General features: G+C 45.2%; 1 protein-coding gene across 1 annotated transcript; it reads left to right on the top strand.

Annotated features, from left to right (window-relative positions):
- The first annotated feature begins 2745 nt into the window (after positions 1–2745).
- Positions 2746–25219, top strand: LOC121062557 (deleted in malignant brain tumors 1 protein-like). Its single transcript, XM_040542598.1, has 11 exons — positions 2746–2821; positions 8721–9044; positions 10468–10791; positions 13037–13360; positions 14743–15072; positions 15770–16087; positions 18076–18402; positions 20356–20679; positions 21452–21679; positions 24384–24646; positions 25079–25219. Exons 1-11 carry the CDS (start codon positions 2746–2748, stop codon positions 25217–25219), a joined length of 2979 nt encoding a protein of 992 aa, XP_040398532.1.
- Positions 25220–27012: the final 1793 nt, after the last annotated feature.

Genomic DNA, 27012 nt, shown 5'->3' with positions numbered 1-27012 from the left:
GACAATTGCCTATAGGCAAGTGGATATACCACCATACTGTAGTATTATGTAATGTATTTTATAAGAGAAATGAATGCATCCGTTGCTAACATTATCTCATTCTATGCAAGAGAAGAACAGAACTCTAGTAAGTGTCTGAGCTTTGTTTCTGAAAACCTGTCTTATTTCTCCCTAGTTCCATAATTTTCATTTCCATTTGATTTCCTGCTTATAGGATAAAAGTCGAGCCAGGCTTGTTCTGTCCACATTTGTTGATGCTTTATCTGTATTGCTGACTTTAATGCCTTCTTAAAATACCACAGCTGACTAAGAGTTAAGTGGCATACTCCACTACTCCACTAATCTAAGACTTGTTAAGTCCCAGCAAGAGAATATGTCCTCTGGGACCTTCGCGTGTTTTAATTATGCCTTATAAAGGCTGACATTGAATTGAGATCATAGGAGAGACAATAAAAAGTTGTTCCTGTGTCTTGAAATCTTCCTGCTCTTTCCCCACACTCATATTTGGTGGTGAAGCTGTCTCTGATAAGGTCATAAATATATTAGTTAATAGTAATCCTACATTTAATCTGATGTCTTCCTTCCATCCTGCATCCCAGATATGAGCCTAATAATAATAATAATAATAATAATAATAATAATAAACTACAAATATATTATTAAGGTTATTATTACTCATGCCTTTGCTTCCCACCTTTTAAGCCAAATTTGAGGTGGCTGCTGGAGCTTGGCTTCAACTACCTTTCTTGTGATGAGGCCACCCTGACCTTTCACTGAAATACTTTTTGTTTGCATGAATTCAGCCTCTTTGTGGTGTTTGCTGATTTAATGCACAGCTTTAGGGTCACACAGTGGCAGGGATGTTTGTCAGTAGGACGATATGGCATGCAGGCCCCAGCATATCTGCTCGCTAAGCTCACATGAGTGTCAGAGGGCTCTGCAAGAACCTCAGCATCTGCAGCAGGGAGAGACTGGAAATACCTGAAGGACAATCCCACTTATATGCAACCTATCCACAGAAATTATGGTGAACCAGCAATGGAATTTGTATGGCGTGTTTGTCCCACATCTCCAATATAGTTTTCCTCTGTGAGATCAGGCTCCAGCAAACCCAGAATGAGCAATTTCTGTTTCAGCAGCAGTGTCCTTAGCTGCCTGCCAGCAAACTGGTACCAGCAATGCTGAAGAATGCAGCTCTAAAGTTTGGAGTTGCCTGCATTGGCTCTAGGGTTTCTGAATGTTCAGGTCACCATGAACAATGCCACAAATAGTCATCTATGGGGGTCAACCTAGGAGGTGCTTCTCAGTCTTAAAGGGTTTAGAGGAGAAGTAAGGGAGATATTGAGCAGCCTTGACAGCGCCCCTAGGTGGAGGAGAAAGGGAGCCCAGACATCAGCACAAGCAGAAGAGATCACAGACCTACAAGTACATCAGGAGAGAACAGGTGTCAGAGAAACTCCTTACAGATTCCACAAAATAAAATTTTGTATAGAGGATAGCTCAGACAATAAAATTCAGTGGTGTAATATCACCCCAATTTCAAGTGTCTAGGTTTTTATAAGAAAGAGATGTACTTTCTTTTGACTATGAAGGTTAGTATAAAAGAGAGACATGGTTAGAAAAGCCTCTTGCAGTTACAAAGCTACAAAAAAACTGACTACACTGCAAAATACAAATACCCACTGGTATGACGGTGTGCTGCTAGAATATCCGTTCCACTTTCCCAGCCAAAAAAAGGAAATTTCAAACACAGAAGACTTGTCCAAGTACAGCATGCACTATCAGGTCCGGAGCCAAGGGTGCTTTACAAGAGTTTAGGAAAAGGTGTTCAGACAAGACATAGCACCTCTGTTGATCCAGCCTAATAGAGACTAAACCAGGTGACGGGTTTTAATAAAGCAAGACCAGTTGTACACTATTTCATGGGGATTTGGAAGTATAGCCTAGTCTTTGTGCAGGGAAAACATTATATTACAGGACAGGAACTCCCTAAGAATCATTGAATGGTTTGGTTTTTGGAGGGACATTAGGGATCATCTAGTTCCATGGGCAGAGACACCTTCCACTAGACCAGGCTGCTTAAAGCCCCATCCAACCTGGCCAAGAGCTTTGCAGGTAGTCAGACTTTTATAGACATCTTATGTCAAACCCCACAGAAAGATTTTGGGGAATCAAGGAAGGAGGTCCTTCTTTGTGGAACTTGGCTTAGAGATGGTTCTATGATTTATGTATCCCCAAGCCTCCACAGAGCCTATGAGGAAACCCATCTCTTCACAGCTGCCAAAGTACAGCCTGTAAAAAAACCACAGCTTTATTTCCTGGGACATCCAGCTACAGACAGCAGGGCAGGGCTCCAAACTTGACAAGATACTGCCTGGTCTATTCAGTCCTAGTCTTTGTCTTCATTTGATGTTCATTTTGTTGTCGTTGGGGCACATGGCTTTCATCACCTTGCTCTGCTTCCCTGCTTCTGGTGTTGTGGGACTATTCCCTGTGGGTGAGGTGCATCAGCACCTGTGTGGAGCCTGCCCTCAACTCCTGGCTTTTCTTCATTTAGAGAATGATTCTGTTCTTATATACTACAATCAAATGGCTTTACTTGTATGCTGTGTTCCAAATGTTTGCATGCCTTGTTTAAACACTTGCATTCAAGCCAAATGTGTCTGATCCCACATCTAGCACGATGCTCCTTCCCATCCTGTTAATACTGCAAACAGATCAGTGCTGCAGCACTTTGAACAGATTATGTCGTATGCTTCTGAGAAGAGTTTAGGAAAGAACAATGCAACAGACTCCCCTCCTTCAAATATGAGGAGGGGAGGTAAGACCAGTCCAAAACCAAAGGGAGATATAGGAACAAGGGAATGCAGCGCTGCTCCACTACTTGGCCAAAGGCCTATTGTTTTCAGTAAGTGAGGACAAGGAAGATATATAAGGTTATATTAAAGGTCAAAAGGAATAGGACTGAAGGGTAAACAAGGAACTACCAAATCAATTGAAGTTGAAGGAAATAGTAAATAGAAGGCTCAGAACACAAGCTGAAGGAACAATGGCTACTTGAAAAAAGACAACTTGATTGAAAATTTGAATTAATATGGTAGAGCAGGGAGTCCAACTGGCACCTCTGACAAAACTCTGCACATGAGGACTTTGTGGCTCCCTTCAGAGACAAAGAAGGCATTGCTGATAGTTTGTCTGCAGCAGAAACGGCTTGTTCATTGTTGTTTTGGTATCTCATTGGATCTCCTCTCTTGGCTCATGGTCTCTTCAATATTGTCCCTTTCCCTCTTGCAGCCCACTCTGTTCCAAGCCTTCCTTCAAGTAGCAAGCTCATCTGTTCAATTTTCTTTGTGGCATGTGATTCAGTAAGGTCCACCTCTTAACAATTTTCTGTGCATATATGCTTCCTTTTCCATTTAAGAGTCTTTCATACTCCCATATGCTGAGAGGGGAAAAATATGGAACTAACACTGGACTGAATAAATTGAACCTCCTGACTATCTGCATGAATCAAAGAGTTTCTGCATTCAGTCTTGGTCTGTGCCATGGTTTAGCTCAAAGGATCTACCAAGATAGAAAAGGACCTAGAATGCATGTTCAATAAGATGAGGTTGAAAGAGCTGTGTGTTTCTTCTGAAGAAGAGAAAGCAAATGTTGATGAAATAGCAGCTTATAATCACCTGCAAGTCAGCAGCAAAGAATGGAGTCAAAAGGTTTTTGACAAGGACAGGAAATATAACAAGGAGCAACAACGAATTGCAGCTTGGGAGGTTGGAATTTAAGAAAAAAAATGCTGAATGGTGGTTCAGTCCTCAGGCTGTTGCCAGAGAGACTGTGGAGTTTTTCAAGATGTAGCTGGACAAAGCTGCAGTGAATTTGACCTAGAGGAAGCAGTAGTAGTGCTTTGATCAGTGTTTTGACTAGAAATCAGCAAAAGCACTTTCTCAACAACACCTCTGTGACTCATAAGCTATTAAACCAGATCCAAAATTAAGCATCCCTGTAGCCTTTAGCTGTGCTATTTGAACTCAAAATGCCCATGTTTGTCTTTATCTATGAGGCAGCCCCTGCAGCTTCCACTGCTCCTCATGCCTCCAGATGAGCAGAAATCCCTGCCCAAAACTTCATCCATGATCTATGTCCAAGAAAATAACTGGGCTGTAACATCAAAAACATCATCAAGGTGAATCAAAAAAGAAAAAAAAATCTATAACAACAACAACAACAAAGTTTAGCCCTGTAGGCCTCAGAGATCGCTCTTCTAAAGAATTGAACCAATGAAGAACATTTCTTTAAAGAAAAATTGTTTCCTGAAAAATCATGTACTGCAGGGTAGCTGGAAGATTGTTGGTTTTTGTGTTTTTTGTTTGTTTGTTTGTTTTGTTCTGTTTTGTTTTGTTTTCTGAAAACAATGTTTATTTTAATCACCAGTAGTACAACTGAGTGCTATTTCAGCTGATGTTAAGCAAACTCATTGCAAGCCATATCTCCTCTGCAGGCCATGTTTATTTTTTGCACCCTAATTTACTCTCATATGTGTGCATGCAATGTCCCTTTCATGGGACAATATCTCATATTGAACTCTTTGATCCTGAAGTTCTCATTATTGCAATTGGTTTACAGTGACTTCACCAGTGCAGCCCCATCCAATTCCCAAGTGACTCCTCCTCACCCCCACTACCTGGAGAGTTTCACTGTCCCCCAGCTCAAGCAAGAGTTAATCCACAACATCACTGAGGTGGGAACAGGCCTCTTATTCCTCATCGAGACCAACCCCCTGCTCAAGCACGGTCAGCTAGAGCAGTTGTCAAAAGCTGTGTCAAGTCGTTTTTGGAGATATCCAAGGATGGACACTTTACAACACCTGTGAACAGCCTGTTCCTGTATTTGGCCACCCTCACAGTAAAAAAGTGTCTTCTTGTTTTCCATATGCTCCCCATTCCTAGACAGCATTTAAGAACTGATCAAATATGCAGACCCAGACATCATTCCTGCCTTTTCCAAGAAGGGCACTGCCTATTCACAACCTTGTCCTGCTAGGAGAATGATACTTTTAGAGAAGTAGAAGAAACAGTTTGATTTTTGCTAAAACAACAGAGGACAAAAGATTACTTTCTAGCATGGGCTATTTTTCCTCATTACGTTGACAAACAGAAGAGCATGGGAGGAGGGAAACAGTAATAGGGAGATGCAGGGAAGCAGAGGGAGGTGGCCAGAGCTCTGGTGGGTGAAGAGGGAGAGGCCAATTAAGGGGAGGAGTCAGAGTAAGGAATATTTGTCATCTACCTCAACTCTTGGTCCTTACTGTCTTCTCTCCTTCCTGCCCAGCCAGTCACTGACTCTGACCTCTTTGTCACTCCTAAAAGGGACGTTATTCCAGCTCTACCTTGTCCAGGCCTTCAAGGACTGGATTGTACAAGGTCTCTGCTCCTACCATGGGACCACCAGGAAGTCTTCTACCATCCCAGGATTCCCACAGCAGGGGTCTGTCTGCCTTTGGTGGAATGAGGATGGAAACTGTGCTTTTCCTCCTGGCATGGCTTTGGGGTAAGTTTCCTCCTTTGCTCCTGGAGAATGGGTTTCCAGATGTGGTCTGATAAATGGTGCTGATGATGGATTGACCCCTCTCATATCCCCGGTTCCAGCAGGAAAGTGGGTTTCGTGGCTGGAAAAAAAGGACTGAAAATTCAGTAAGCTTAAGGAAGGGATGCCATCCGGGGGACCTGGACAGGCATGAGAGGGGGGCCGATATGAACAACATGAAGTTCAACAAGGCCAAGTATCTGCACCTGGGTCAGGGCAATCCCAAACATGAATACAGGCTGGGGGATAAAAGGATTGAGAGCAGCCCTGAGGAGAAGGACTTGGGGGTGTTGGTGAAAGAAAAACTCTGCATTAGCTGGTAGTGTGCACTTGCAGAAAGCCAACCATAACCTGGGCTGCATCAAAAGAAGCGTGGCCAGCAGGGTGACGGAGGTGATTCTCCCCCTCTACTCCGCTCTTGTGAGACCCCACCTGTAGTAGTGTGTTCAGCTCTGGGTCCCACAGCAAAAGGAAGACGTGGACCTGTTCCAGCAGGTCCAGAAGAGGGCCACAAAAATTACCAGAGTGTTGGAGCACTTATAGTTTGAAGACAAACTGAGAGATCTGGGGTTGTTCAGCTTGGAGAAGAGAAGGCTCTGGGGAGACCTTATTGCAACCTTTCATTAAGTAAAGGGAACTTACAAGAAAGATGAAAAGAGACTTTTTATAAGGACATATAGTAATAGGACAAAGGGTAATGGTTGTAAACTGAAAGAGGGTCGATTTAGGTTAGATATAAGGAAGAAATTCTTCACTCTGAGTGTGGTGAGGCACTGGAACTGGTTGACCAAAGACGTTGTGGATGTTCCCTCCCTGGAATTCTTGAAAGCCAGGTTGGATGGGGCTTTGGGGAACGTGAAGATGTCCTTGCCCATGGCAAAGAGGCTGGAACTAGGTCCCTTCTGACCCAAACCGTTCTATGATTCTATGGTAAATTAAACTCCTGGTACTGGAAAAGGACATGACCTTTCTCAGGCAAGAGAAGACAGTAGCAGAGATCATCATTTGGCTTCCAAAGCTCACCTGGAGATTTAGAGCTATTATGAATCCAAACATACAGATACAAACCCTGGAAACAAACCAATGCAAGCATAAAGACAGATCTTTCCTTGACTGATCTCTGTAATCCAAAACTTAATCCTTTTATTTTTCCCTCCCCTCTACATTCACAGACTAGATTTGAACCAGGACCTAAGAAGGAATCAGTATAGCAGACCTTCCCTGCCTTTCTATAATAGCTACTGCCTAGTGGAGTTGCATTTATATTCCACAAACCAGCATTTTCAGATAACTTAAACAAAAAATAAAACAGTAAAATAACGGGATAGGGATTATCTGGAGACAGTAATGTTACTCTTTAACCAAGCCTTACACAAGCTAAGGCTGCTTCGGGGACTAGGGTGAAGTAAAGGCTGGGCCAGAATTGTAAATAATCAAATAGCATGATTTGGCAGTTTCAAGCTTGTTAAGAAAATCACAGAATGATAGAATGGCTTGTGTTTGAAAGGGACCTTAAAGATCATCTAGTTCAACCTCCCTGCCATGGGCAGGGATGCCACCCACTAGATCAGGTTGCCCAGGGCCTGATGAGGATCCATCTTGGCAACATCTGTGCTTCTTATTATCATAGAAAAGTGGACCTGGCAAGCCCTTATGCAGCAGCCCTTGCCATAAACCCGCTGTTATAATGCATAAAGGCCGTGGGAAGCAGCACCCAGGATCAAAGATACAGATACAATTTAGGCATCAGACAAGGTCTTTCTCAATAAGGAAGGAACTATGGTGTCTTCTGACAGGTTTGGATCCCAATAGCAGCCTGAATTTTCCTTTCAACAATGAAGAGAAACAGGCCCTTCTGTACCTCAAGTCCTCCTCCCTTGTAATAAGATGGATGCTAATTGGAAATATCATTTTCTCTTCACTGTGTGGGAGCCCATTTGTTTAGCGCAGACAATGCTGGAACTGTCAGCATGCCTACCCTATCCACTGTAGGCATTTGTCTAAAAATAGGTGCCTAGAGCCATTTAAGTTGCCCTAGTCTCTCTTTTCAGGACTCCAGCTACTTCTCTACAGGGTGCAGCGCTACAAATGACACCAGCAACACAATTTAGACATATAAAGTATTCTTCCCATGGCCCCAGGTGAGCAAACTCTGGATAGCACAGATCTGACAAATGTTTTTGACAAGTACATGGAAATCCTAATTTACACTCAGAGTAGTGAACTAAAAACGTCCTTCAACAACTTGCACTGTACAGGGAAAGTGACAGGTCTTGGGAGAACCATTCACGGTGGAGGAAGCTGCACAAAGAGGGTGGATAGGGATGACACGAGACCTGCAATGCTGCAGTAGCACAAGTCCCATGGAAACACTGTCACCTCCATCTCCTTATGACCTGAGATTTTCCTCTGAAGCTACATGGTACAGCTTAATTTTTCTGTGGTGTGGAGCTGTCACATCATGTCACATTTGCACCACTAACTAGCCAACAAACTTTTATTTCCATGTTCTTGCTGAAAGCACCAGTGGTTAGCATTTCAGCAATCCTCCTGCAGCCAAACCCAAACTGGCATTATTCCTATGTGAGAAAAATCTCAAATAATTTTCTTCAGACAGGATCTTCTGTGAAGCTATTTTATTCGCAATTGCAATGGCGGGCGTCCTGTCAATCAGGAGCACATTTTAGTAAACAAATCATAACCTTTTATTCCCTATTACCCAACGCCTGATCACCTCCTCTGTTTCCTCATTGGCTGAGTACTACAGGTTCACAAGCTACTTGACGCTCCTCTATACCATATATGTACAATTTTTCTTTCTTTCAACCCTTTAATTTCTCCTTTCTTATGTTTTGAGAACTTGTGATCTTTGTTTTACTGTTCTCACACTGCTCATCCTGTTTTTCTCAAGCTTCTGCCTTATTTTGAACAGTGAGGCCTTCTACTGTCCACTTATCTACTTAGCATTTCTCCTTATTATGACTACACAATTACCTTGGAATACAGAAAAGTAATTCTCTACTGCAAAAACAAAACTTTGTTTCTCACACCTACAAGAGCAAGATGTTAACATTCTCCACTGTCAGCCAAAAACTGGTTCATGCCTATTTCCCATCTTGTCTTCTTTTGTGATTCAGGTGTTGCCAACTCAGCTCCAATCAGACTCGTGAATGGCCCCAACCGCTGCACGGGGCGGCTTGAGGTGCTTTGGAATCAGCAGTGGGGAACGGTGTGTGATGACAGCTGGGATCTATCCGATGCCACGGTTGTATGCAGGCAGTTGGAGTGTGGGGAAGCACTGTCAGCTCCTGGCTTGGCTCAGTTTGGCCAAGGAACTGGTCGTATCTGGCTGGATGACATGAATTGCAATGGTACAGAAGTTGACCTTTCTGCATGCAGGACCAGACCCTGGGGGGAGCACAACTGCAATCATGGAGAAGACGCAGGCGTTGTGTGCTCAGGTAACTTGTGTTTACACCACTCCTCATGAGGCACCAAGATGGTGTGCTGTGTAGAGGGTTGTTTTTAAGCCTGTTTGCGAGATTTAATTTCTCAGTCAGTGCCACCCTTAGGACTCAGATTGGAGATGGATGCTTCAGAACTGTCCTGTACCATGCCAAGGACAAGCTCAGTTCTGTTTTCAGTTAAATAGTGTGTATGGTAGAGCAGTGATTTGTTCTGTCTGTGCTGTTCTGTTTTTCACTCCATCACCATACAGTTAATGGGCAAAAAACCTGAAAGGAACACCACCTGGATGCGTATGCTTTCCATGCATGCATGGCTTAAATATGACTTAGAAGTTGAGCATTCCTATTTTTGTATTTGTATTTTTTTTGTTCTATTTGTATTTTGTGACAATACTCCTGGTGGATGCATTTATTCTCCAGACTGGCACTGTGATGAGAGATGACCAATATTGGGTCATTTGTCTATGAGCCAGTTCTGACCTGGATGTTGTGGTCTTGATGAATGCTGAGCTCCTGGAACTGGGTGGCAAAGGCTTGTGGGTGTTTCTTACCCTTCTACATCACAGTTAACTGGAGACTAAAGCATAATCAAGTGGCCCATAGGTCCCAGGCAGTAGAGAGAGTGTTGGGAAGTGAATGGGCTGCCCATTGCCCCTTTTTATGGCAGTGTTTCCCAAAGACTCTGCTCCACTCAGCACTGAGCAATGAACAAGGTTTCCAAATGCACATCCACCTAGTTGGATCAGGAATAGGATTCAACTCCATATTAAGACCTAGACTAGTCTAAATGCAGGTGTCACGGTTTGGGCCGAGTGTCTTTCTGTTAGGAGCAGTGTAGTCCATTCCCCACACAGTTGCCACACAGCTCGAAATGCCCTGGGGCATCTCACATAACTGCATGGGACTAGCAGATCAGACACATTCCCTAAGGCAGACCCAACAGGATACCAGCTGGACTCTGAGGGAGGAATATGTGCAGCATTGCAAACACTGTTGATCACCTTTTTGGGCAATTGAATCAAACCTCAATATTTGGTGAGCTGAGACACCATCAACTAACTAGAATTTCAATATTCATCTCACATGGAGATACCAACATGTATATAAGACATGAGTGTCTGGATATGCAGCCAGTTGCCACCCTGGAACAGTTTCACGACGTCAGTTGAAGTCCTGCTTCCTAAGAAAATCCAAATCCTTTCTATTTATCTCTCTAATTAGGAAATCTGAAACCACAGAGAAAAGTTCAGAAGTTTATCCTCATCAGCCTTTTCAAGCCCTGGACAGTACTGGTGGAGAACTTTGCTTCAGTCTCTAGGGGATCTTTCCGCGTGCAATCCCTGATCCTATTAGATTGTTGTTGTTAGTGATGGTTGGTTGATTGTTTTTTGTTTTTTGTTTTTATTTTTTAATGCAGGACTTAATAAAACAGTTCCGCTACGATTAGTGAATGGTACAAGTCACTGTTCTGGGAGAGTGGAGGTCTTTTATGGTCATCAATGGGGAACTGTCTGTGATGACAACTGGGATATAGTTGATGCTGAAGTTGTATGCCGGCAGCTGGGCTGTGGGACAGCCCTATCTGCTCCTTCCTCGGCTTATTTTGGGAGAGGCTCTGAACCCATTTGGCTTGATGAGGTTATCTGCAGAGGAACTGAAGCTGCCCTGTCTGAATGCAGTGCAAAGCCTTGGGGACTCCATGACTGTGTGCACGGAGAAGATGCTGGTGTTGTGTGCTCAGGTAATTCTCACACAAGTGGGTTTTGTGGGGTGCGGAGATATGCTAGAGATGTTACAGGGGATCCTGTTACCTTTAGAGTAGAGCTGACCCAAACGCCCAGGAGAACTGTAAGGTAAAAAAATATTTATACTAAAATGGTCTTGCCTCTTCTCTCTAATTGTCCACCACATGAGTCACGGGTAAAACCAGTGTTGCTGCAGGAATTATTTATAGGCTCCCCATGTGATAGCACATGGCCAGTGTATGACTTGGTAGCGAATCTTTTCTCACTGCAGAAAGCAGTGGCTTCAACCACCCCTTCATCTCACCCATGTCAGTAGACTTACTAACTTCCTAACTACCCCCAAAACTGTTGAATTAAGCAAGGTTTTTCCCATGGCACATTTTGTCCCTCCAAATGTATTAATATCAGGTCTTCAAATGCAACCAGAAACCCAAGGTTCCACCTTCATGTCTCCCTTCATGATTCCCAGATTCACTCAATCCTTTCCAATTCACCAGCTGTCTAGTAAAGCAGAGGCAGCATATGCCACAGCTGGTTTACCCTTTGGCATTTGCTTGTGGGCCAGTTATTACAAATATGCTGATTGCTTAGACAACACTGGAAGGAGAAGATTTGATCCTCAACTGTCTTTCCTATAAGGAGGCACTAATTAGAGTATCTCCTTTCTAGCCACATATGGTTTTGTAAAGTTTGTAAGAACTTTAAATATTGAGAAATCAACATTTTCTTCATTGACCTGTATATAACAAGAGTATTAACATGAGACTGAGGGGCAGTTGGAGAGAGAAGTAGTATGAGAGTGATTCTGGAACCTCTAGTTATCTAGACTCTTTAACACACATTATGGTACCTTGGACACCTACCAGGGGCTGGCAAACATGCTACAAGACGTACAGCAGAGCTAAGTCCCCTTGTAATGGCAGATAAAGGCTAGAGCATCTTAAATAGCACTGGACATCGACATTTAAATAGGACTGGAGATTGCCTTCTGGCACCCCAAGTATATTTTAGTTTATGAAATACATTGAATCATAGAATATCCTGAGTTGGAAAGGATCCACAAGAATCATCAAGTCCAACTCCTGGCTCCACACAGGACCACTCAAAATAAGACATATGTGTGAGAGTCTTGTCCAAATGTTTCTTAATTCTGGCAGGCTTGGTGCCATGACCAGTTCCCTGGGGAGCATCTTCCAGTGCCCAACCACCCTCTCAGTGAAGAAACTTTTCCAGTCCGATTAATGCTTCCCCTGACAGAGCTTCATGCTCTTCCATTAGATCCTATCACTGGTAATCAGACAGAAGAGATGAGCACCTGCCCCTCTGCTCCCCCTCAGAGAGAAGCTGTATATTGCAATGAGGTCTACTGAAAACCTTCAACCTTCTCTTCTAAGCTGAACAAACCAAATGACCTCAGCCACTCCTCCGGTCGTGTCCTCTAGACCTTTCACCATCTTTGTTTCCCTCCTTTGGAACCATTCTAAGAGGTCGATGTCCTTCTCCTCTTGTGGTGCACACAGGACTTGAGCTGAGGGCCGGCCACACTAGTGCAGAGGGCAGTGAGACAAACACTCCCCTAGACCACCTAGCTCTAACCTAGCCCTACCTAACCTAGGACTACCTAACCTAGCCCTACCACCACCTAAGCTCACCTAGCTTAATACAGCCAGGATACACTTGGCCCTTTTGGCTGCCAAGACACATTGTTGATTCATATTCAACTTGCCATTGACCAGGACCCCCAGATCCTTTTCCACGGGGCTGCTTTCCAGCCTCTCATCCCCCAGTCCATATCAAGGGTTGCCCCTTCCCGGGTGCAGAATCTGGCACTCACTTTTGTTAAACTTCACGTTGTTGGTGATTGCCCAGTTCTCCAACTTGTCAAGACGTCTCTGCAAGGCCTCTCCACCCTTGAGGGAGTCAACAGCTCCTCCTAATTCAGTATCATCTGCAAACTTAGTTTGCATTTGGGTCCTGGATCCAGAATATTTATAAACTACTGGAGAGAACTGGCCCCCAAATGGATGCCTTTGGAACCCCACTGGTGACACTGCTGAACAGATAATGCTGTGATGGTGGAGGATTAGTTTGTGTTGCTTCTTTATGTAATATTTTCCCGTGTCAAAAATCTACAAAATGCAAAGCCATAAGTGAGAGTCACTATATTCATTGACAAGTGGGAGACAGATAAAACAAAATCTACATATTTCTCCCTTTTTTTTTTTTTTTTTTTTCTTGTAGGCTTTGCAAAACCTGCCCCGCTCCGATTAGTGGATGGCTTGACCCCCTGCTCTGGGAGAATTGAGGTGTTTTATGGCCAACGTTGGGGAACAGTGTGTGATGATGACTGGGACTTGATTGATGCAGAAGTTGTGTGCAGGCAGCTAGGCTGTGGGAAGGCCTTGTCAGCTCCCCATGGGGCTTACTTTGGACAAGGATCTGACCCCATCTGGCTTGATGATGTCAACTGCACGGGGACAGAAGCTGCTCTCTCCGAATGCATGGCCACTCCCTGGGGAATCCATAACTGTGGGCATGGAGAAGATGCTGGTGTGGTTTGTGCAGGTACCCTTAATTCACCTTAAATCATGGGGGAAGTTGTCTGTGAGTGACCCTGGGGTCCAGGTCCTTCACCACAAATAGGTCTTCCAAAGAAAGTGACACAGAGTGCTTCAGAGAAAGATGTGCCTAAATCTATAGGCAATTATGACCTGTTTTTCCTCATATAAGTATTTTTAATAGGTTGCTTCTGGGGGCCAGTTTATTAAAGCAGAGCGCGAAACCCACATTATGGGGTGTTTTCTCATCTCAGCTACTCTTTAACCCAATAATTTTGCAATTCTTATTGCCTAACAGAGAAAAATACGTGAAGCATGGGGAGTATTACTGCATAAGTCAGATTGTAGCCCATCCATCCAGGGCTGACAGCTCTGGGTCTCAAGTGCTACCATTCTTTCTCCTGTTCCTCTTCCTTCACACATTCAAAAAATGTGTCCGTCAGGAATGGCTGTAGGTCTTCCTCTCCACTGCTCTGCCCAGCTAATCCTGAGCAGTTCCGATCTGCAGCTGCTGAGTTTTAGGAGAAGAGGTTCATCTTTCAAGCCTCAGACATAAAAAGTGCATATATTAAATCTAAAACTGTGGTTTGGCCTCACATCTGTGAAGGAAACGGACACCCCTGGTGAAATTTGTCTGTCTTACCTCACAGTTGTCCCAAGACAGATGCTGCTGAGTGTTTAAACACCTATAATAGGCCACATTAATTCTATCCCTCAAGCTTGCTGCTGTTCAAGTAATATTCCTCAATGATATGTTATTGCATAACTTCACCCAAGCAAGTCCCCGCAGCACCAAATACTAGATGCTCAACATCATGAACGCATTACAGCTTCAGCATCTGTTATTGTCAGTCCTCAATCAATGCCTCGTGTCTTACAGAAATTGCTGATCTGAGCTGCCAAGAGTGCTTAACACAGCCTAGACCGTAAAGCCCCCTGGTGCTCCTGGACTAGTGTTAGTCCACAGGTCTCTGTCCCTTCCAAGCTCAGCTCACCAGCCCAGACTATTCCCCCTAGCCTGGCTCATCACTATCACATGGTGCAGGCATAGCTTGAACTTCTGATGAAATAAGGGTTCAACAGAGCTGGCTGATTTTTGGTCAGGACCAGTCAACAAGAGAGGTCAACTGGAGACCACCATTCTAGGAGACAAGAACTGCTGCAAGGATCTGCTAGTCTGTTATAAATAAAGAGTGGTATCTGCCCATGCCACACAGCCGCAATCCAGGCAGCACAGAATCAGTATGAACAAAAACATAGAATCACAGAATCATCTAGGTTGGAAGATCCAAGATCACCTAGTCCAACCTCTGACCTAACACTAACACTAACAAGTCCTCAGTCCACATTATTGAAAGCCCAAAAAATTGATGCCTTTACTATTTCTCAATACAGGATTTGCTGAGCTGTTTCCAGTCCGGCTGGTGAATGGTTCAAATTCCTGCTCTGGGAGAGTCGAGGTGTTTCATGAGCAGCAGTGGGGGACCGTCTGCGATGACAGCTGGGATTTGGCAGATGCTCAAGTGGTGTGCAGGCAGCTGGGCTGTGGGGCGGCGATCTCGGCCCCTGGCTCTGCTCGGTTTGGGCAAGGAACTGGCCAAATTTGGCTGGATGATGTGAACTGTGCAGGAGCTGAAACTGTCCTCACAGAGTGCCGGGCCAAGCCTTGGGGAGACCACAACTGTAACCACAAAGAAGATGCTGCTGTGGAGTGTTCAGGTACTGCTAACATATGCCATGACATGTGGAGTACAATGGAGGGAATGCATTTGTGAGAAGGGTGCTGGTGGCTCTAGAGTCCCCTCAGGGCCAGGAGAGTGCGTGCTGATCATGCATATGTGGACTGAGATATAAGGAGAGTGATACATGGATGCTAAGGTTGTTTTTCTTTCTGCACTGATCCCACTGCTCAGGATAATCCCTGGGGGATGTGAGCCATGGAGGAGGCCTAGGGCACTGTGTCACCCGTTGTGCCCAGAACCTGGAGCCGTGCTCCAGGGAGCAGTTTGGAGCTCTCACGGGGACTAGAGTGCTATGGACTTTGACAGTGAGTCCTGATGGCTGGATTTATAGAGGCTCACGAGTAGGAACTCTGCAGTACCAAAGGCACAGTTTCCCCCTGCACTCTGGTCCTGTCAATACTCCCCAACCCCATTTTGATGCCCTGCTATGGGGGAAGAAATCTGGGTGCTCAGAACTGAACACTCTACAGATAAAATATTCATTGCTAAAGTACCAGCCAAGGGTGTGGGAACAAATTCTGAGGCCATCCACTGTAGCTTTACACACCAGGGGGTCAGGTGCTGTTGGCTACTGGACCATTGTGATGGTGTTTTGTTTTGGCCCCTCCACAGCACACTGAGGCATACAATGCTCCTGAACATTTTGCAATTGTGTATTGGTCCAGGTGTTGAAGAAGCAGCTCCCATCCGGCTTGTGAAAGGTCCCAGTCATTGTGCTGGTAGAGTTGAGGTGTTTCATGACCAACAGTGGGGAACCGTGTGTGATGATGGCTGGGACATAGCTGATGCCAACGTCGTGTGCAGGCAGCTGGGCTGTGGAGCAGCACTGTCAGCCCCTGGCTCAGCTCGCTTTGGAGAAGGCTCTGACCCCATCTGGCTGGATGACGTGAATTGTATAGGAACTGAGGCTGCCCTCTCTGAATGCCAGTTCCAGCCTTGGGGATCCCATAACTGCAGACACGGAGAAGACGCTGGTGTGGTATGCTCAGGTAACCCCTGCCTGTGTCTCTGTCTGCATGATAGGGAAGGTTTTCTGTACCAACCTACCTGAAGGCTCTGTCTTGATGATGTGCCCTCAGTTCCTGAATGTGTTGTGAGCTCTCTGTCATCATACTGGAGACGCGTTACAAATTCCTTTTTTTGGCATGCATGTAGGTGTCTTTGTACACAGAAGTTCTGTGTTTCCTTTGGCTTAGAAGAACAGAATAGAGCAGAGCAGAGCAGAGCAGAGCAGAAGGACAGAGCAGAGCAGAGCAGAGCAGAGCAGAGCAGAGCAGAATAGAATAGAATAGAATAGAATAGAATAGAATAGAATAGAATAGAATAGAAAGAATAGATCAGTTGGAAAGGACCTACAAAGATCATATAGTCCAACTCCCTGATCACTTCAGGGCTAACCAGAAGTTAGAGCATACAATTGAGGGCATTATCCAAATGACTCTTGAACACTGACAGGCACGGGGAATCAGCTACCTCACCAGGAAGCCCGTTCCAGTATTGACCAAATTCATAGTGAAGAAATTTTTCCTAATGCCCAGTGTGAACCTCCCCTAGTGCAGCTTTGTGCCATTCCTGTGCATCCTGTTATTGGCTACCAGGGAGAAGAGGCCAGCAGCTCCCTTTGTGCTTCCCCTCCTCAGCAAGTTACAGAGAGTAATGAGGTCACATCTTAGCCTCCTTTTCTCCAAAATAAGTGCCCTCAGTCTCTCTTCACAGGACATGCCATCCAGCCCTTTTATCAGATTTGTTGCCTTCCTCTGCATGCTTTCAAGGATTTAACTTCTTTTTTATACTGTGGAGACCAAAACTGCACATAATATTCAAAGTGAGGCCACACCAACACTAAATATAGCAGGAGAACCACCGCTTTTTACCAGCTGGCTGTGCTGCTTTTAATTCATCCCAAAATGTGTTTTGCCCTCTTGGCTGCCAAGGCACACAGCTGACTCATGCCCTTGAGCATGCTGTCAACCAACATCCCCAGGTCCCTTTCTGCTGAGCTGATCTCCAGCCTGTGTCTGTCTGGCATTGCTCCGTTGCAGGTGCAGAACCCAGTATTTTCCTCTGTTGAACTTCATGCTCTTACTAATTGCTCAATGCTCCAATCTATCTAGATCCCTCTGCAAGGCCTTTCATCCCCCTAGGGAATCAGCAGCACCTCCCAGTTTAGTGTCATCCTAAACTTGCTGAGGATGAGCTCCACTCATGCATCCAGATCATGGATAAAAATGTTGAACAGGACTGGCCCTAGAACGAGCCCCGGGGGACAGTGCAGGGGATAGTCTGCCAGGCAGATGTAGCCCCATTCACTACAACCTTTAGAGCTCTACCTTCGAGTCAGTTCATCACGTGGTGTAGCGTGAACCTGTTCATCTCACAGTTGGACAATTCATCCAGAAGGATGCTGTGAGGAGCAGTTTCATAGACCGCAATGAAATCCAAAAAGACTGCATCCACTGCCTTCCCTTCATCCACCAAGCAGGCGGCTTTGTCATAGAAGGAGATCAATTTACTAAAGCAGGACTTTCTCTTGATGAACTCATGTTGACTCCGCCTGATAATACCTTTGTTCCTTAATGTCATTCGATATCCCCCAGGACATTCTTCTGCATAACTTTTCCAGGGACTGAAGTCAAAGTAACGGGTCTGTAGTTTCCTGGGTCTTCTCTCATGCCCTTGTTATGGGTGGGTGTAACATTGCCTAGCTTCCAGTCAGCAGGGACCTCTCCACACTCTTAAGACCTTTATTAAATTATTCTGACTTATACTATACTATATCTAAATTATATTCTGCAGAATATATGGTACACAGACAATTGTCCACTTAGTTTTGAACTGGGGAAGATATCCCAACTTCAGGCAACTGGATAACTGTATCCTGGATGTCACAAGATACTCACTGTGATTATGTATTTTATCTTGCTTCTAATCAAGCTAATGGCAACTCAGTAATGTATATTCCTGCCCTTGGTATTTTCTTCAGATATACCAAGAGTAGCTCCACTCCGATTAATGGATGGGCCAAATCGTTGCAGTGGGAGAGTTGAAGTTTTTTATGGCCAGCAGTGGGGAACCGTGTGTGGTGACAGCTGGGATATAAGAGATGCAGAAGTCGTTTGCCAGCAGCTGGGCTGTGGGAAAGCGCTATCCACTCCAGCCTCTGCTTATTTTGGAGAAGGGTCTGGCCCTATCTGGTTGGATGATGTGAATTGCACAGGAACTGAAACTGCCCTTTCCAAATGTGAGACCAGTCTATGGGGAGCCCATAACTGTAGTCACGGAGATGATGCTGGTGTTGTGTGCTTGGGTAAGTCTCTTCTATTTCACTTTTTGATTGACATTTATGGTATGTAGAGGGATGCTTGAAATGCCATAAGGTGCTCTCTTCCCATCCTACAAATCTCAAAACACAGTACTAAACAGAAAAAGTGCTTCAAGCAGGGATGTTTGTAAATCCATTCGTGTTCCCCTCTCCTTCCCATTCAAAATCTAACCATAACACTGTGGTGCTGCAGTCCAGCCTGCCACTTGCCGTGCTCAAGAGTTTAAATTTGGGACTCTTTCCCACATGAGCTACTGGTAAACTTGACGGCATTGCAGGACTGGTGTGATTCATCGTAGTATAGAAACAGCACACTGTCACTTGGGTTCTTCTGTTGTTGTCAGTGACAACCCCAATGAACATATCACACTTGAAAAATCAAGATACACGCTGTTTTCTTTCTTTCCTCTTCAAGACAAGAACATGAAAAAGTGTTGCAGAAACTGGTTAATATACCTTCCCTTCTCCTTTCCTTGCTAGAACCATCTTCAAGAGACCTGCTTTCACCAATGTTTTTCCAACATCTCTGAAACCTTTACAGCTGACACAATTTCCTCAAAATTGTTGCACTGCACTTCTTTGCCACTAGAAGGAAACTCTGACCTGACTACCTTTACCTGGAATTTATTGTACAGTCTCTTATCTCTTTGTAGTGTGGATTGCTATTTATTCTTTACATCTACCTTTTGTTAAGTGTGTTACATCCCCTCTCAGTTTTCTCAGCATCTTCATATCCCGCTCTTGAGACATGTTAAGCTTCCTCGCTTCCCCTCATTCTTCTCTGGTTTCTCCTTAGCTACTAGGCATATTTCTTCTAATCTGTTACCAAGCTAAGGCTTTGGAAGGCCTGAGTAGCTCTGAAGGCTTGATTTGGATATCTTGTAGTTAGCACTGCCTTTTATACTGGTCTATGTCTTTCTTCGAAAAGCACAACACTTTAGAGTGCCACTCTTAATCCTTTCTATCTCTTTGTGAAGAATTGCCATGTAATTAATTCCTCTTTGTCCTATGTGCAATCATGTTACCTCCCCAAAGTGGTACACTTTTGAATTGCCCTTACTGGAGATAACCTGTTTCTCTCTGGCTACTTGCCAACAACTTGAAAATACCCTGTGGATTCACTGACTAAGCACAGATGCCTGTGTCTGAATTAAATGTACTGTTGTCCCTTTGCAGCCAGCAAAGACTAAGACAACACAGTCTGTGGCAGGATTTGGCCCCAGATGCATTTGGGATGCAGACACCCAAAGCAGATTAAAGAAACTGCAACCCAACAGAGCTTATTTTCTTTCTGTGACTGTGAAGGGTCCTCAGGGGAGTTGTAAAAGTGGGGTTCAGTTGCCAATACATACCTGTCTTGTGCCATCTGAGGTATCCTGTGATATCCCACCCAGTCTCTAATTGCAGATCCAGAAGGGCACAAATTACTCTTGATCCTGTATCAAGTCTGCCAGCCCCACTGGGATGTCTGGGATTCCCTGGGCATCTCAAATAGCACTAGGTACCAATAATCAGGAAAGCAAATCAGCTTCTTGAAGCTTAATCTAGCTGAGGTGAATCGTACCCCAGTGTTCCCACCATGTTTCCCAAAGAGCTCACTCTGGCAAATGTCCCTGCCCTTGAGTCACGGAGTTACTTGGATTTGCTGTCTGGGCATGGACATCTTTCTAGTCAAAGACAAGGAGAAAAGGGTTTCAAGCACCTCGGATTTGGGGGTTTGAATCATCAATACATCTCTTTTCCTTTGTTTCAGGCAGCACTTTTCCTTGACCTTTGGGGCAAGCAGGGAAAGCAATCACATTGAACCTCCTTCTTTTCTCCATGGTGCTTGCCCCTGGAATTCAGACTAAGCCAATGAGTGCATGCAATGCTTGTTGATGTGGCAAGCAGGAATGTCTTTGCCAGAATAACTTAACTTGTCTTACCTTTGTGGCTCAGGTGTTCCAGAACCAGTCCCAGTCCGGCTGGTGAATGGTTCGAACTTCTGCTCTGGGAGAGTCGAGGTGTTTCATGAGCAGCAGTGGGGGACCGTCTGTGATGACAGCTGGGATTTGGCAGATGCTCAAGTGGTGTGCAGGCAGCTGGGCTGTGGAGCAGTGATCTCAGCCCCTGGCTCTGCTCGGTTTGGGCAAGGAACTAGCCAAATTTGGCTGGATGATGTGAACTGTGCAGGAGCCGAAACTGCCCTCTCTGATTGCAAGGCACGGTCCTGGGGAGACCACAACTGTAACCACAAAGAAGATGCTGGTGTGTTCTGCTCAGGTACTGCTAATTCATACCATGTAACATGGAGTACAATGGAACCTCTTTCAGGGAGGGGTACCTGTGGCCCTGGGGGACATGTTTATCAATGTTTCTCTTGGATGGGTTACAAGAGGATTAAATTCAGTGCTATTTTAGATTACCTAGGGGATTCAAGACACCTGCACATTGTGGGAGGATATGACATAGTATTTGAAGAAGCCCAGTGTTCCTACGGAGCTGCAGCTAGAAGTCAGATGACATTGATTGGATGTTTTCTGGTTGCTGAAATCACATCGGAAGTGTGGGCCAAGTGGGGAGAGGGTATCCCAACATGCTGCAGAGTGTAGTCAGCCAGTGATGTGCAGGACTGTTGTGTTGAGTAATGAGGTAAATGGCACTCTTTAAGTCATGACTGCACAACATCATGACAGAGACCCATAGCACAGTCACTGGTGTATGTGGGAAGCAGAAACAGATGACACAGACTACCCTGGCCATCCTAGACCCTAGATCCCTAGAAAAGGGGAATGTTGTGTAACCAATGATAACACTGGCAGCATCTGCTGCTTTCCCTGGGGCCCTAAAGCAAGAGCTCAGCTCTTGGTGCTCTGTCCAGTAGCAATCTTCTACAGGTACAAATGAGCTCTGAGGCACTATCAGAGCAAATCTTTCAACAACTTTTTTTGGCACAAGACCCCTGTGAGGAAAGATGTTTTCCCACTTCCACAGAGCGCTGAGGCATACAGTGCACCCTGAACTTTTTCTGTGATTGCTCTGTGTTTTGCTCCAGGTGTTGCAGAAGCAGCTCCCATCCGGCTTGTGAACGGCTCAAGTCCTTGTGCTGGTAGAGTTGAGGTGTTTCATGACCAACAGTGGGGAACCGTGTGTGATGATGGCTGGGACACAGCTGACGCCAGCGTCGTGTGCAGGCAGCTGGGCTGTGGAGCAGCACTGTCAGCCCCTGGCTCAGCTCGCTTTGGAGAAGGCTCTGACCCCATCTGGCTGGATGACGTGAATTGTATAGGAACTGAGGCTGCCCTCTCTGAATGCCAGTTCCAGCCTTGGGGATCCCATAACTGCAGACACGGAGAAGATGCTGGTGTGGTATGCTCAGGTAACTCCTGTCTCAGTCTCAATGGTGTCCACAAACATGGAAATAAGATTTTCACCTTCAGTAAAAGGACTTTTCTGAGCTCAAGCTGCTCCTAATGTCTGCTGTTAATGACTGTGGTGTATAAACCCAGTCTTTTGTGATGTATACAGTTCTCATGGCCCTGGCCATGGTCAACAGTCAACACTGGAAGATGATCCATAATTACTGAGTTGCCATCAGCAAGCCTCAATCTGATAGTTTGATTAGTATGCCATCATTCAGCTTCTGAAGGCTCCAAGAATTTTACCAGGGCTGGATAGGTACCATAAATATCCCATTCCTGGTTGATTTACAAGGCTCAGGTTTGTAGTCTCATATGAACAGAGTCATCTCTGAGACTGATAGTTTTACAAAAATATCACATGTAAAACTAAGCAGTGTTTTCAGCAAGTCTCGGCCTCTGGCTGAGTGGGAAGTCTGTTTCATTCTGTCATGAGAAGTAATAAAATGTCACATTTCAGGATTTATAGAGAGTTTTGGAAAACTGAAACCACAGAATGTGGAATGTGTCTTTACAGCACTTTTATCTAAGTGCTTTTTCAGTTTTCTCTCTGGTGTCTCTTGCATACCTGCAAGAAGTCTCCTGCTTTGTTAAAGCGGCTGAGAGGTTCCTTGGATCACAGGACAATTCAGACCTCAGGAGGTCTCTATGCTAGAGTCATGATCAAAGCAAGGTCAGCTGTGAGGGCAGACCAGCAGGCCTTCATCCAGGCTTGAAAACATCAGGATAATCATCCCTCAGGGTAATCCTAAAGAATCACAAGGTTTTCTTAAAGATCTGGTAGCCTATTTTCTCATCTTTTTGCCTTTCTTTTCTACTTTTTGGGGATGTCAGAGAGATAAATTATCAAAACTGTCCTGCAGTCCCTCCTTCTTTCCATGAAAAGCTTTGGGAAACTTCAGGAGAACTCAAAGTTCTTTCAAAAGGTCTTTCAAAAGGAGTCTGACCTGAACATAGAAAAGTACACATCTCCGGATGACCTGGCTGTGCACCTCCCCCTCCAAAGTCAGCAGAAAGAGAAAGGTTCCACAAGTTCACCTGAATCACCTTGGATGATGGGAGTTGTAGATGTACAGTTCTACAGCTCTGCTTGTGGGGAAAAATCCCTTTCTGCTTTATATATTTGGGATATAGGGTATCTCCCAGAGGTGCTCACTGCCTCCATCAGGAGCAGAGCAACAGCAGCATTGCAAAGAGCAACAGTTCTGCTGGCTCTCCTGAAATGCTTACATCCAAAGGCTTACAGATGTGGTAGATGACATTACTCCTCCTTTGGCTTCATTGTCATGATGGATTGAAATGCTGTCATCTGATGCTAGTACAGAACAGATCGTTTGTAAACCAAAGTATTTATTTTACTCTCTCCTTTTGACTGATTCTGTGGCACATGGTTTCAGTGCAGAAAAGAGTAGGCTGACACTTCCTAAGACCACTTATTTTCCAGTCCTTCTGTCTTCACCAGGCACGAGAGGTTTCAAGGAAGAATAAGTGTATATTAATATACGCTACTGTAATATAGTTTCTCCTAGCAAATTATCCAGAACACATATGATGAATATTTCAGTAACTGGAGTAAAATGTAAGGCCAAAAGAAGGTTTCAGGAACATGGTCTATTCACTGGTGGACATTATGAAGCCTCACACATGTGACCCCATTTATTTAGGAACGCATCACGTTTCTGAACATAGGTGTCTAATGCTATATAAGACACCTAACAGGATGCAGAAATCTACATAGGGCCAATATGAGCCCAGGAGCTATGTGGAACTTCCACCCTTCTGACATGAGAGCTGAAGAATGCCAAAGATGCTCCATGGCATCTCATATGGGAAAAGACACCTAACTGAAGGCTCCTGAATTGTTCCTTTTGTATGGGTTTCATCTGTAATATCTGTAGACAACATTGCATTTTTATTTCAGAGCTCTGCAGAGCATATTGCTCTTCATACGGAGAAGGTATGGTGCCCTGTGTCACACAGTGATTCAAATAAACTATCTGAAACATGCCTGCTCAGAAGGGATGAATTAACTTTTCTTACTGGCTGGGAGACTGAAATACCACTCTCAGTCCTTACCAAGACATTTCAGCAAGTCTGCAGGCAGAGGAAACAGAGAGGGAACATGGATAGGACCTGAGGGAATGGCTTGAAGCTGTGACAGGGGCAGTTCAGGCTGGATATCAGGAAAAGGTTCTTCACTGAGAGGGTGGTCAGGCACTGGAATAGGCTCCCCAGGGAACTGGTCACGACACTAAGCCTGCCGGTTTTTGGTTCAAGAAGCATTTGAATAATGCTCTCAGACACATGGTCTGAATTTTTGGGTGATCCTTTGGGGATCCAGGAGCTGAACTCAATGATCCTTGTGGGTCCCTTCCAGCTTGGGATATTCAATGATTCTATGACAGTATGGAGGTAACCCTGGGAGGAGCTCTGTCCACCCAGGAGGTCCTCTTTATCCATGGGACAGCTTGGTTGGCACTAGGACACCACAACGTGCCTGCTGTCAGTAGGGTTTAGGTGCAGGGCATTTATGTGTGCATTTATCTTTTTGGGTTACTTTATCTGCAGGGATTGCAGAAACAGCTCCTCTCCGGCTGGTGAACGGCCCTACTCGTTGTGCTGGGAGAGTTGAGGTGCTTCAGAGCCAGCGGTGGGGAACAGTGTGCGATGACAACTGGGACCTGAGCGATGCTGCAGTGGTGTGCCAGCAGCTGGGCTGTGGGACGGCCATGTCAGCCCCAGGATCCGCTTATTTTGGGCAAGGTTATGGCCGTATCTGGCTGGATGATGTGAAATGCTCCGGCAGAGAATCAGCCCTCTCCAAGTGTGTGGCAAGGCCTTGGGGAGTCCATAACTGCAACCACGGGGAAGATGCAGGCGTCATATGTTCAGGTAACCTTCATCCATGTCCTATCCTGCTAGACATTAGTAGCTATTAAACCTCTAAGCTGGGTTTTGGCACTGGTGGCCCTTCCTCCCTTCTCAGTCTCAGACAAGTGCCACTTGTCTCACTTTCACTGTCTCTTTCCATGTCTCAGTACATGGCACAGACAAGTGCCATGGGGTAGGGGGAGGTGGAGGTGTGAAGTTGGAGCTTGGTATTTTGAAGGATGATTTCCATCTCTCCACATAGCAGCTCATTTTTCCTATTTGCATCTTTGAAATATCACTAGGATATTATATGTATACTACTAACACTCAGTGGCCTTGCAAGATAAAGCAAGCTACTTTTACATATCTGGATTGCATTCATTTCCTTCCAGGTGGGATCTAAACCTCACAGATCTTCCAGAGTGGAGAAGACGGACAATAGTGCCAGCCGACATGTGTACGACATTTATTCAACCCAAACCAAAGTGATCCTTGAAGGCCAAAGAGCATGCAGTACAGAAGCAAATCCCTGACGCTCAGATCTATCGCACTGAAATGCGAACATAAAAACACTGTGCCCAAATCGGGGGCATGCTTGCCCCAGGAATCTTCAGCTAATGAAGAGAGATAGGCACTTGCATGGGGCAAGTCAGCCCAGCTGTCTCCTGAGTCACTTCAGAAGCCTTTTCCTCCCCTGGCTGTAGAAGGAGCCTTGGGTGATTTTGTGTCTGATTTGGGTACCTTTGTGGATGTCTGCAGATGGTTGGAGTGGACATGGTCCCACTGACCACAATTCCTTATCTTGGCCACAAGATCATTTTCCAGGCATATTCTCTCAGGGGGGAGGGATTATCTGGAGAACACGAGTGGGCATTTGAAGTCAACTTGAATCCTTGCAACATCTCACATTATCATGCCCTCTGTGCCCAAGAGATCATACAGTTCCCATGCCAGTTCAACTTCTCCTGCTGATAATGCCTCTAATCCACGAAAGCTTTCTTGTGCTGATTGTAGAATACATTATATAAACATCCAGCTTTTGCTGTATTGGCTCGAACAGCTTGAGGTTCCCTTGGGTAGCCATCACCCACCCCCAGAAGATGTTTAGCTACTGTCATGAAATCCTCATGCAACCTTCACAGAATCACAGAATCACAGAATTGTATAGGTTGGAAGAGACCTCCAAGATCATCTAGTCCAACCTCTGCCCTAACACTAACAAGTCCTCCACTAAACCATATCACTAAGGGCTACATCTAAACGTCTTTTAAAGACCTCCAGGGATGGCGACTCAACCACCTCCCTGGGCAGCCCATTCCAATGCCTAACAACCCTTTCCGTAAAGAAGTTCTTCCTAATATCCAACCTAAATGTCCCCTGGCGCAACTTTAGCCCATTCCCCCTCGTCCTGTCACCAGGCACATGGGAGAATAGACCAACCCCACCTCTCTACAGCCTCCTTTAAGGTACCTATAGAGAGCGATGAGGTCTCCCCTGAGCCTCCTCTTCTCCAGGCTAAACAACCCCAGCTCCCTCAGCCGCTCCTCGTAAGACTTGTTCTCCAGACCCCTCACCAGCTTCGTTGCCCTTCTCTGGACTCTCTCGAGCACCTCCATGTCCTTCTTGTAGCGAGGGGCCCAAAACTGAACACAGTACTCAAGGTGCGGCCTCACCAGAGCTATTCCCTCTGATTCACTATTCCCTCTGATAAGTAAAACAGATTGTACCTTGTGGCCCGTCTCTGCGACATTTCCACCAAGCCTTGAACCACTTCTGTGCTGCTTCTCACTTTTCATCTAAAAAAAAATATATGTATATGTAGGCATGTGAGAACTTCATGTTTCTGTGAGTCTGTCTGATGCTCTGTGTCACAGTGAGATCGCCACCAGCTTCACCTCATTTCTGCTCTCCTTGGAGCCACACTGAACCAGGCACTTCCCAAAAAGCAGATGATCCAAGCTCCTTTAGACTTGCTTGGGGAGGAGATGAACTGTTCCATGAGGAGGAGGGGGGAATGGAGACGGTGTTGTGTTGTAACCTGGCTCAGCATCACGCAATCGTTCACTCACTCCCCCACAGTGGGATGAGGGAGAGAATTGAAAAAGGTAAAAGTACAAGAACTCATGGGTTGAGATAAGTATAGTTTAATAAAAAGGAGCTTTCTTTTCTTTTCCAGCCAACTTTTCCCAGTTTTATTGCTGAACGTGATGTCATATCGTACAGAATATCCCTCTGGCCAGGTGGGGTTCTGTTCCCTCACAGCTCTTTGTGCACCCCCAGCCTCCTCACCAGCAGGGCACCACGAGAAGCTGAAAAGTCCTTGACT

Source organism: Cygnus olor, chromosome 32, assembly GCF_009769625.2.
Source record: "Cygnus olor isolate bCygOlo1 chromosome 32, bCygOlo1.pri.v2, whole genome shotgun sequence".
In the NCBI taxonomy this organism is placed as follows: Eukaryota; Metazoa; Chordata; class Aves; order Anseriformes; family Anatidae; genus Cygnus; species Cygnus olor.
The sequence above is the reverse complement of the archived record's forward strand: the minus strand, read 5'-3'. Positions and strand labels throughout refer to the sequence as shown.

Bases quoted from the DNA above. Each gene is read 5' to 3' on its own strand.
- LOC121062557 (XM_040542598.1), top strand. From the start codon at position 2,746: ATGTCGTATGCTTCTGAGAAGAGTTTAGGAAAGAACAATGCAACAGAC. The intron at 21,680-24,383 runs GTATAGGAACTG...CTTTATCTGCAG, and splicing joins CTGGCTGGATGACGTGAATT to GGATTGCAGAAACAGCTCCT. The intron at 24,647-25,078 runs GCAAGGCCTTGG...ATTTCCTTCCAG, and splicing joins CAGCCCTCTCCAAGTGTGTG to GTGGGATCTAAACCTCACAG.